Raw genomic sequence first — 12,335 nt, forward strand, 5'->3', positions numbered from 1 at the left:
ACATGCTTTGGAGCTTTTCTAACATTTCTCTTTTATCAGTTGTGCAAATTCCATTAAACTAAATTGTTTCTTAAGAGCAAGAATCCAATCTTCGGTTAGATAGTTTTCTTAGCAATAAGAAAGAAATCCACCCCCTACCGAATGGCATTTTGTCATATGTAACTGGTTGTCTCAGTCTCCTAGCTCTTACTTGAATTCCATTGACTTTTTAAAAAGGATACTGAGTTATTCAGATGGAAGTTTCATAATATATAATTTTTCACTTATGGTGGAATTTTGTTCTATCATATTGTGGATTGCTGTCCTAATATAGGGTATTTCCTCCCTTATAAAGAAGACATGGTTGTTGTGAATTAGACTGTATCTAGTCTCCAAGAAATATGAACATACATTTAAATCTCGAGAATCATAGAATTAAAAGAAACCTTAGAACTAACGTAAATTTAACCTCTCATGTTAAAGAGGGAGAAATTAAAGCAGGGCTTAATGAGGAAACATGGCTTATCTGAGGCTACCTGGCTACTGCTAGATCCAGGATAAGAATGTGGGTTGTTTAAATATTGTGTTTCTTTTACTTTTTCCTATAAACCATTAGATAAACTTAATGCCTGTCTATTAAAGTTCAGGTCTGAATGCCCTTCTTAGGCCCCAAATCAGGCTATTCCAGAATCTATTTGCACAATAATCTCTACAGATTTTGGTAAGTGGTGAGAAGAAAAGTTAGCGAAAACTCAGACCAGTGATATGATTTGATGTTAGTTGTCTAATTAACCTGTGGAAATGGGTTAACCCCAATACTACCATAAATGAACAAGAAAATGAGACTTACTTTCCAGCCCTACTTGCCGATTGGACAACCACATCAAAACTTGAATAGGGAGTCCTGAGTCCAAGTTCTATACTTGGCATACTCCCCTCTCCTTAGCCTCAGCCTCTGAGTTTAGCAGAAGACAACATTTTGGTCTTTATATTGCTGGTGGGGTTGTATAACTCTTGGCTCTGGAGAATTTTCTAGGAATACAAAAAATTATCATGATCTTTCTCATAAAGAGGACCTTCCAGGCAAATGTTAGGCCAATCAGCAAAATAGTTAAAATAAGAGTAAAAGGACTATGATTTTGTAGATGAATGGGGAGTTAATCTAGGAAACTCAGGAAAGTAAATGAAGTTCTGTGGCTAGCCAAAATAGACAGTAATAGCTTCTTCCACCCTGAAATCTATCTCAGACAGATTCAATAGTGAATATTATTAACTTTAAGTCTATTTTCCCTTGAAATTGCATGTAGAGTGTTTGTATATAAGCCATGTGGTCATCATTTATGGCTATAATATTGGGAAGCAGTAAAACTATGCAATAATATAGACTTTGTTTTGTAAGTACTGAAAAATGAGATAAATGTTATCAGTCTGGGTGAAAACTCAGGGAGTAGGGGCAAAAGCTAAACAGTGCAAAAGGACTGGTTTAAGAAATACTAATGTGGATGAGTTAGTTGACAATGGTTGGACAAGGAGTTCCCTCTTCCTAGAGCATTCTTTTCCTCCCATCCACACATTCTTCTTCTCTCGTTCATCACAGACCAACAGGTCTCTGCAAATTCACATTTTCACAGGGAGGAAGTCGGAAGTAGTTGGAACGTTGGAGTCGCCTTGGGGGCAGACCAGCCATCTGACGGCAAAACTCATCTAGAATAGAAGCAGACCATGGGATGAGAATGCAGGAAGATTCCAAGGGCTCATGTTTTAAGACAAAGAGAAGACTGCATTGTGGTGGAGTGAAAAGTTTGAATAGAAATAGACCCTAGTTAGAATCCCTCTCTGAGACTTAATAGTTCTTTACAACTTACTAGAAAATTTCTTAACATTTATGAACTTGACTCTTCTGTAAAATAAACATTAAAACACCTGCCTCAACAGTTTAGTTGTATTAAAATGAAACAATATATGCAAAGTACAGGTGGTCAGTAAATGTTAGTTTCCTTTGTATACCTCGCTCCCAATTCTTCTAATCATGGCTTATTAACTAGCCAAAAAATGAGGTCCAACCACTCAATATATATTTAAGTGTTTACTATGTGCAAACAACTAACTTGACTAGGTCCCCTGAGACACTTGAAAGTGCCTAGAGTCCCAAATACTCATCCTCAATCTCAAGGTGCTTCCCTTGCAGGTGGCTTGCACAAAGCCAATGGGGGCAAGCAGCAAGTTTCCTTCTGCGAAGTTAAGTACAACTCTTAGTCAGGAGCTCAGTGCGAGGTGGGCTGCTGAGTCAGAAGTGGCTTGTCTGTGGTAACTTCACCAACCACAGCCACCTTTTGGGGCTGGCGATGGGAAAAATAAAAAGTATCTTTGTTCCCACCTGCATGGTCACACATTTTCAACCCTTTTAATTGTTTTTGTAAAGTCTTTCTACCTTCCTCCACCTCTGAAATTTCACAGTGAACAATGCAAATCGTTCCTGGAAGTGGTGGACTATTTAAAATGTAGCCAGTTTTAATGTCCAGTCTATTTTTAATTCATTTGTAGGCCCATTCCAAACATTACTGTCTCTAAATTAATGTGTGTTTTTTTTTTTCTTTTTAGAGTTAGGAACATGGCTGCAGACTAGTAGAGTCTATTATTTGTACTGGCCGACTCGGCCTCTTCACCTAGAACCCCAGTGAATAATCTTCAAAGCAGCCAGAGCTTCAGAATACTCTATCTATATGCAGGAGAGATTGGGGGTTACAGTCTAGTTGGGAAGAGATCTGGGGCTACTTTTCTTAGGGTCATTTTAATGTATTAAGCATGTTGCTTTACTTAGATTATTTGGGGTAACTTGGTGGAGCAGGGACAGATGGAAGTAACGGGCTGCCTAAAACTCTCCTCCAAAGCCAGACCTTGGATCCATTAGCACTGTGTCCTTATTTACGTTGCTCATAACTGTTCCTCCACTAAAAACACAGATGTCATCTTACCTTTCATAACTTCATGTTCTTTACAGACAAGACGGGAGCAGATCTCATTGTTGATAATGTACATGCGTCGTAAACTGTCATAGTCCCAAGGTCATGATTAAGGAAGGAGACAGAGAAATCACTGAGAGGGAGAACTAGCATAGGCCTAGTACTCCTGTATTCCCCTCTCTTCCTTATCTGGACTTCCTTAAGTATTTTAGACTTTCTTCCCCGCCTCCTTCCAAGGAAGAGGGGATGAAATGGTATTAATTATTCTTCTTAGTAACACTTTGCACACTCCACCTAGAGTCAAGCTTAATACTCTTCCCCATTATTTTCTACCTTCAGACTTGGATCTTTCATTTCAGTCTTTTACTATGACATAATAAATTCAATATATCTGTGTTTCCCCCATGACTACCCTTCCTCCAGTCCTCACCTTTATTTGCCCTCTAGCGTCTAGACTTGTTAGTCAACTTGTTCTCTCTATACTTCAATCCAGACTCCAGGTTCTAGCTGGCGCCTTCAGGAATAGTTAGGAGGGTTATGCTAAAAAAAAATTCTGTTCCTTCAAAGACTGAAATTCCATAGTGGGTGCTCATGAAATTGTTACTGACATGAAAACACTATCATGGAAGATGCTCTCTGGGCATTCTGTGATCCCTTACCTGGTGAAGCATAACTGATGAATGCATTGCTTGACTGGTCGATGCACAGAGTAGAGTCTTGTGCAAGCAAATTTCTCATCCCGGCACTCTGAAGAAGCCCAGCACACACACACACACACACACACACACCAAAAAAACAAACAAACAGGGAGAGGCATAACAAGCAGGAGAGGTATAAACAAAGGATTAAAGGGATGGAGGAGGAGTGGAAAAAACACACAAAGTAGTCTCCACAGAGAATCATTGTAAGTTGGGCATCTCCTTCCTACTCACCAAAACAGAGCAGTAGGAAATTGACTAAAATGAAATTTAGGTGCTTCCCTATTGAAGTAGAAGTGGCTAAAATAATCTCTGAGGGCTCTTCTAGGAAAAAACCCTTTTAGAGCTATCCAGATGGCAATACGAAATATCAAACCCAAATGCTGATAACCCCATTCTGAAGACTGAGACTTCTAAGTGCATAATTATTTCTCTGTTCCAGTAGTTTTCAACCCTAGCTGCACATCAGAATTATCAGTATATTAGAGAAAGCAATTTTAGCCGTGCTATCTATAGTAATATTGAGTCCTTGCAGCAACTTCCCAACCCACTAACCATAAATAAAGTCCAAGGGGAATTTAGGGAAAGGATTGTTTCAGGATCATCCAACAGTTGTCCAATCTTTATCTTTCACCATGAGTTTTAGGAAAGGAGCTCAAAAGAAGGGAGAGGGTATGTGTGAGGAAGAATAAAGGATACTAAAAATATTCTTTGAGAAAGAATTGGATGTACACTAGAAGATGTATTCTCCAAAGAACAAGGAGGCAAGGCATCTTCAGGAAGAAAAAAAAAAAATCTTAGGAGAAACAATCATACCTGTAGTGGTATTTTTATCATTAGACGAGGCTAGAAGGCAGAAATTTTATTCAGTTATTACTAGTTCTAGAAGTCACTGCTTCTGCAACTGTCATGTTATCTCACTTGAGACCCATGTAGGATACCCATATAGATAGGAAACAAATGAGTTAATAACTCTTTTTTAGCAACTTCTAAAAGAAAACCCATAATGTTTTATTTTGATTCACACAATTAAAGAGATTTAGAAGTTAGGATGGGAACTATAATTTTGCCTTTCTCTCCTACAGAGTTGAGAAATTTTTTGTATTGAGAGTATCTTTGTGTTGTTGACAATAAACAAATTTAGCAGGGATACAAGGCAAAGAGCCATGTGCTCAGATGAGCTTTATCCTAGAGCTAAAGAGAGAAAAGATTTTTATCCTGTAGAAGCTCTTCCTCAAAAAAGAAATGTTCTTCTCTCTAAATAAGATGCATCATCATGGGTTCTCCTTTTTTTTCCAATTTAAAATCATTATGGGTTGTTTGATAAAAGTTATTTGATAAAGAATGGCAAGGGTCATAGCGATAGTCACTCCTAACCTAGGGGTAGTTTAAATGTGGGCCCATTTTGAATGGAGAACAAATCAAAGAACAAGGTGAATCTTGAGGGAATAGACTCACCATGGGAGTGACCTGTAAAAATGTGATCAGAAGAGTTGCTAATAGGATAATTTTGAAGTGTGCCAGGTGATCTTATCTATCCCATGGGTTCCATCACAGGTGTATGTGCTGAGAATTCTCAAATTTATACTTCTAGCCCAGATCTTTCTTCTAAGTTCCAGACCTATAAATCCAATTGCCATTTTATGGAAGAGTTCATGGATTTTTCAAAGGCTCTTCAAACCCAACAGATCTCAAACTGACTTAATTATCTTTACCTTCAATTGAAATATTTCTTCAGTGAATGGTACTACCATCCACCTGACAGCCACCATCTACCTGATGGAAAACTGAACGTCATCTCACCAGTCTTCTCTCCCTTACAGCTCACAGTTAATTTTCACTACTTCTGCCTTACTTCAGGCCATCATTTTTTATTGGGACTACTGCAACGGCATCTTCATAGGTTTTCCAATCCATAGATCTGATTAGAACTTTCCTTTGCATAAACTGTTCTACAATAGTTTTTCATTTCCATCCTAAGCCTTTGCCCACATTGTTTTCTTTACCTAAAAGCTCTTCCCTTTCCACTTACTTGATTCACTTCTACTTGTCTTCTAAAGAAGCAACTTAGTCAATGGGCCCTCCAGAAAAGACTAACCCCCAACAATGAATATAGTCAAGGACTTCTTTTGAGTCTTTCATAGCTTCTTTGCTTATCCTGATAATAGCATTTTTGTGAAACTGAATAAAGTTATCTGGATATCTATCTTGTCTATGAGAAAAAAGATATCTAGTAGAAGAAAAGCAGTTTTTTCACCCTTATATTCATGGCACCTAAGTAGCATATTTTTAGTAAATATTGGTTAAAAATCTAGTTTCTATCTTCTCATGTCCTACTTGTTCCTTGTAGTTTTGGGCCCTAATCATTAAAAAAACTCAGTTTCCCCAATATGCCAAGCTCTATTTTGCTTTCACATCTTTGAACATGCTGTTTCCTTTGGCTAAAATGCATATTCCCCTTGACTGCCTGGCTTACTCCAGTTCCTTCAAGATTCAGTTTGACCATTTCTTCTCTTCTAGAAAGTTTTCCTTTATCTTCCCATACATTTCTTTGTGTATATGTCTTGCCTTTACTCATCTAGTCTTGGAAACTTCGAAAGATCACGTGTCAGTATTTTGTATATCACACACCTAGCACAGTTCCTGCTTGTTAGGGGATCACAAAATGTCATTAATTTACATTTAACTATTGGAAGAAAGTGATACATAAACTGTAACCCTGTCTACTTAGGATCCTTCACCAGCTGTACTGCCTTCCATAGTCAGCTCTGGGGAAAGCCCAGAACAGCCCCGGTGGCCCTGGGATCCCAGGTCTGAACTCACCCTGGTCATCTGTGGAAGGTTCGATATCAGCCAGAACTGAAAAGGCACAAAACAGCAGGTGTGAGAAGGACTTTGAATTGGTGAAGGGGGAGGCAGAGTAGAAAAAGGCAGAACAGAGATATTAGGGCAAAATCAAGGCTATGGCTGGGTTTGTGTCTAATATCCAATGGAATAGAGTTAATTGCAGTAATATTGTTTTGAAGAATATTTGGCCTATTGACATACTAATTTTTGGAAGCCCTTATCATCCATGCCTTATTTTAGCTATTACTCTACTTTCTTTCATCTTTTTAGAGGACTAGGAGACCTCGCTTTCATTTTATCCCATTGTCACTGAACAACGGTCCCACCATCCCTTTATCCCTTTCCCAAAGATAAAAATACAGGATTAACTCAAGTGCTGAAATAAATATTGTGAATACTAATGAGAATCATGCCATTTTTTAAGAACTGTAGTAAAACTTACCTGTTTCATCTGTAGAGGGTTCATTTACCAGATCTGCCAAGATACAACACAGAGAATGAAAAATGCAGGTAGGAAAAGGAGAAAGGGAAGTAGGATATGGGACGATGATCTAAAACGGGGCAAGAAAAATCAAAGTTAAACAATGGACTGTGGGGTAAATGTAAGGGACTAACACAGAAGGGAATTGAGGAGAGAAAAAGATTGGGCATGTTTATAGCGTCAGAAGCATCTAAGACAGGGCACTGCATGAGCTCAGAGTACCCACCAACCTCTTTTCTAGTCTTCATTTTTCTTTGTATAGATATCATTCTCAATCCTTCTATCCCCAGGATGAAAGCCAAGAAATAAACAAAGGTAGCTTACTAGGATCGTCTGTGAATGTTTCTGAAGTCGCTTGAGTCACATTGGCTGAATCAAAAAAAACAACACACAAAACAATAAAAAATAAACCAGAAAACATTTTCTGAGCATTCTCTTTACCCATCGCATCCTTGCCCTCCCAGTAAGTGAAATTGTCCAGCACAGTGGCCAACAGGCAGTAAGTACCCCACAATTGTTCTGTTTGCTTCCCAGTCAAGTCCTTTTCCCTGTAACCCAATGAAGCAATCCTACTTCCATGGATATTCCCATAAGTCCTAGCCTAGAACATCCTTTTTCCTTTGTATTATTTAGAGAAATAAATGAACTACGTGCCCTCAGATAACCTTCCACAAACACTCCTTTCTCAGTCAGACTTAGGTTAAGCATTGGACTACAGGAATAATTCATATTATTTCATTATCCTAACAGATAATAAATATATTTAGATAATAAATATATTTAGATAACAGATAATAAATATATTAAATAATAATTTGGGTTTACTGTGTGCCAGGCACTGTTTAAATCCATGTTTTTAAAGATGAAAAAACTGAGCACCAGATTTATAAATAATTCACCCATGGTCTTAGAGCTTGTTAACAAGTACAATGGATTGGTGACTTTGCAATGCTTACTGAAAATGAAAACTGTCTTTACCAAGGACACTGACTTTGATATTTATAATTTTGATGTAATTAGATATCAATCTGCTGATATGCTTATATACTAGAGTGTTCACAAAAGGTGATGTTGATAGTTTTTTGATGCTTAGTGAGAAGCGAAGTGAAGAGAGGGGCATGCCTTGCAGTTGATCATTGGGAAATAAAGGCAAGAGAAAAGGAATAAAGATGGTCCAGGTCTTAAGGTGGAATCTATTGGGTTAAACCAAGAAAACTGTATCTGAAACTATAAATAATAGCATTTTCTAGAACAGCTTGTCTTGATTTATATCCCACCTACTATTATCATTCATGATGGAAAGCCTATAGTTATAGTTTATTTTATCCACTAGGGGTCAGCAAATTCACATAGTTTGCTTTGACGTTTTTAACTTCAGCGTCTAAATGTCAGATTTAAATCTGGTGAGAAAAGCATTTTTATAAATCACATCAGAGTTATTGATCATTGTAATAGCGGTAAAACACAATAAAATAATTTGAAGGAGTTTCTTCTGCTTACTGCTTACCTCCTTACTTCTTGTCTTTCTTTTCTTTCTCTTTCTTTCTTTCTTTCTTTCTTTCTTTCTTTCTTTCTTTCTTTCTTTCTTTCTTTCTTTCTTTCCTTTCTCTCTCTCTCTCTCTCTCTCTCTCTCTCTCTCTCTCTCTCTCTCTCTCTCTCTCTCTCTTTCATTTTTTGTTTTAAATTCTAGAAAGAAAGATCATCAGATCTGACAACAGAGCCTTTTTAGCTTCAATGCTCAGAATAAGCTTTCTTCTTTCAGAACAAATTTTGATAAAATGAATCCAAGTCTGTTTCAATTCCAGAGGATACTTAAAAAAAAAATCACTGACCTGAGTCATTCCAGGGACAGGAGAGGGGAGTGGAGCCTCTCCCATTTGTAGCCTAATCTGGCCCGGTTTCCCTTTCTCTTTATTCACATTCCAGCCCAGCCACTCACAGAAACAGAAATGAAGCAGTGGGAAACAGCAAAGGGGTTGAGAGTGTATCCTAGCTGTCTTCTGAGGATTTCAGGGCAGAGTCCTGTTTTTCTGCACATTCATCAGTTTACCCACCTTTTCCATGAGCTATCACCATATAAATGCTTATGTAAGATTCATGAATGTTCTATGAAAAGGAATCTTAAGGAGACATATTATCATATCTTATGATATTTCTGGTAGAAAAGCATCACAAAGTCATAAAACAGGACTGGACCTTAACCAGCCCGGAGAAATGAATTCAGATTTTCAGTTTTGCTAGTGTTGAAATCTGGTCTACGTTCAGAAATGCAGGGATTCCAACATTTTATTCATATCAGAGAAAAAGAAATTCTATATTTTTATCTTTTGTTCCAGGACACAGAGTAAGAAATTATGTCATGTCCCAGTGTATGCATAAAACTGAAACAAGTTTAAAGATAATACTTCACTCTTGCAATGTACTTGCATGTACTTTACTTTTATTTTAGTTTATCCTGATTCATTAAAAAACAGTTGTGGGGTGGCTGGATGGCTCAGTTGGTTAGAGCGCGAGCTCTGAACAACAGGGTTGTAGATTCGATTCCCACATGGGCCAATCACAACTAGATTGAAGGACAATGACTTGGAACTGATGGGCCCTGCAGAAACACACTGTTCCCCAATATTCCCCAATAAAATAAAAATAAAAATACCAGTTTGGATCCACTATTTTGATTGTATGACCTATTAGTGGGTTATATAATGCTGTGCTCACAAAGGTTGGGGAAAGATAAATTATAATTAGGTTGAATGTCTGGTGGCAGGGTGGAGTTTCCTTCATTAAGCTGAATAAAGTTATCTGTTGGTCCTTTGGCAGCCCAAACTTTTGGGTTATGTCCAGTTGTGCCATAATTTTACTGTCGTATTGAGATGACTTCTCATCCTGTGTTTGCATTTTAGTTTCTCCACTGTTTCATGGATAGGTAAATGCTTTGTGTTAGAATTAGTGGGCATTTTCTGAGTGAGATAAGAGATGAATAGAGGAGAGTGGAAGCAAGAGATGGCACAGAGGAGGTCTTGGGAAAAATATTTCAGTAGATAAAAAAAAGACAAGGTTTTATGAATGAGATGATAGGATTGTGGAAACTGGTGAATTAGATCTCATTTCGCACACTTTGGCAACACATCTCTGTTGTATTACCAGTGCTTTAACTCTGACCATTCGTCTGCATTACCCTGATAAGAACCCCAACATAGCCCAGATCCGAGGGTTGACCTACCTTCTCCTTGACCACTGACCCCTAGAGGTGTCCAATCTGTACCAAAAGAAGGAGAAAAGGGATGTGAGTGACTTGCGCTCTATACCCCTTAGGCTTTTGAGATAAACCAGAAAATGATGGAGCAATGGTTGTACTTTATCTTTCTGTGTTTTATTTTTATATAGTTCAATACAAAATCACTCAGACCATTAGTGCTACACACAAACGTGGAAACACTCAAGAAAGATGACAAATTTCTGAGAACAAACCCCTCCTCTGTTACGCCCTGACTTAGGATGCCCTCTTGCCCTCATTGCCAACCAAAAGAAATGGAATCCTGTTCCACAGAGAGGACCAGCAGCCTTTTTAATGTGTCCTGTCTTTCTCTCTCCATGGCCATCTCACTAGATACAATACTGAACAAGGCAAAAAGATGATCTTCTCAGTCTGTATCTGGCAGAATGAGAAAAATAAGAGTAGAAGTTTTTTGAAATCCAAAGTTCATTTTCTGTGGCTAATCTTTTAGCTAGCTTCTGTGAAATCTGTGAAGATCATTTTTCTTTTGTGTATAAATTTGGTACATATTTTTAGTGTACATGTGAATGTACTTGTATGTATGCTGCTGCTAGTGTTTGTTAGGTGTTAGTGTATCTATGCCCACTATTTTCCTGTTAAATTTGGTCAATTTTCTTATTAGGTGGTCTCTATATGTTTGTGTATGTATTAGTGTATTAGTTTCTTTTTCTTTGGTATTTGTTTACTTGAATATTTATGTGTGTGACCCTCTCTTGGTTAATATGTTAATATTTGTATAGCTTCATTTTACCTGAGTTTCATAATTCTTAGGACACTTTCCCCTAAGTCAGGTCATGTCTATCCACATCCCTGTTCTTTCTTCTTTAACACAAAGTCTATTCCTTTCTTCTCTTTCATAGAAATTCTAGAACTCTGCAGCAGGCATCTCTCTCCCAATCCCCTTTTGACCTCCTTCCATCTCACTCTCTAATACACACTGTCACACACATGTATAGCTGAGAGGCTGACATTTTAGGGAGAAAAGAATAAAAGTAGGGACTCACCCGAGGGAATGATGAGTGCAGTGAGAAACAGCAGCGCCTTGGGTCCCAAGAGCAGCATATCTAACAGGGGTGGTGGGAGAGTAGAAATTGGAATGCTCAGGGACACACCAGCATTTCAGTTCCAGGAAAGGATGTCTGTAACCCATATCTTTGTCTTCCCAGGAGCTTTCTTGGTCCTCCATATGACTCAACCCTGTCTCTTTTCTTATCTTTTACCCAAAATTTATTTCTCCTTCAAATTCTGTTGTTCGATCACTTACCATTATTCTCACTCTCATTATTCTTTTGTACCAAGTCAGAGGAACTTTTGTATTCAAAATGGTCCATGTTTTCCCCTACCCTGGGGTCTCTTTCACCTCTAGGGCCTAATCTTTTTTTTTTTTTTTTTTTGATATCTGTGACTTGTTTATGTCATCTGCTCATTTTTGTGTCTCCTCTTATTTGAATGTCATGAATAATTGGAATATCTGTTCAGTTTTAAGTTCAGTGACATTCCCCATTGCTCCCCTCCAGCCCTTCAATGTAAACACACATGCACACATGCACACACGCACACACACACATACACACTCCCTCTGTTTATTTAGGGTTTTATACAATCAAACAACTCACTGTCTATGGTCCTCTGCTCTTTCCACCGAGTCCTTTGGCTGCTGACTGTGTCTCTCTCCTTCTCACGCTATTCCTACTTTGGCTGGAGAATAAGATGCACAGGGCCACTCCCTGGGAAGGACTTCAAATTTGGCCTCCTGGAACAATGAGATGAGGGAGAGCGAGGGAGAGAGAGAGAGAGAGAGAGAGAGAGAGAGAGAGAGAGAAAGAGAGAGCGCGCCAGGCCAGAGTAGTGCAATGAGGCTGAAATGAGAAGAGGGATGGGAAATTGCAGTCACTCACACCCTCATTCCAAAGGTTATGACCACATTGGTGAGAGATACTGCTGCTCCCTAGAAGGACTGGCCCAAGCTCATGTACGACTTTCTGCCATGAGTTATTTTCCCTCTTGCAATCTGGCCCCAGCACACCCCTCCCCTTCCCTGAGGTTCCTTCTTACCTAAATAGTTTTGTGTCATCCTTGGAAGGCACATCACC

At 38.5% G+C, this 12,335-nt stretch overlaps 1 protein-coding gene across 2 annotated transcripts; it reads right to left on the minus strand.

The window, feature by feature from the left end:
• Window positions 1–731: 731 nt before the first annotated feature.
• MFAP5 (microfibril associated protein 5) lies at window positions 732–12,010 on the minus strand. 2 transcript variants are annotated; one of them, XM_033116055.1, is made up of 10 exons: window positions 11,859–12,009; window positions 11,247–11,306; window positions 10,189–10,224; window positions 7,293–7,337; window positions 6,930–6,962; window positions 6,464–6,499; window positions 4,457–4,486; window positions 3,602–3,689; window positions 2,955–3,028; window positions 732–1,683 (listed from the first exon to the last, which is right to left on the minus strand). In XM_033116055.1, exons 2-10 carry the CDS (start codon window positions 11,302–11,304, stop codon window positions 1,571–1,573), a joined length of 513 nt encoding a protein of 170 aa, XP_032971946.1. In that variant the 5' UTR covers window positions 11,305–11,306; window positions 11,859–12,009; the 3' UTR covers window positions 732–1,570. The 2 variants fall into 2 exon arrangements, with proteins under 2 accessions (XP_032971946.1, XP_032971947.1); XM_033116056.1 differs by lacking the exon at window positions 4,457–4,486 and having other exon boundaries at window positions 11,859–12,010.
• Between the last annotated feature and the right edge of the window lie 325 nt (window positions 12,011–12,335).

This window comes from Rhinolophus ferrumequinum, chromosome 10, assembly GCF_004115265.2.
Source record: "Rhinolophus ferrumequinum isolate MPI-CBG mRhiFer1 chromosome 10, mRhiFer1_v1.p, whole genome shotgun sequence".
NCBI classification, from domain to species: Eukaryota; Metazoa; Chordata; class Mammalia; order Chiroptera; family Rhinolophidae; genus Rhinolophus; species Rhinolophus ferrumequinum.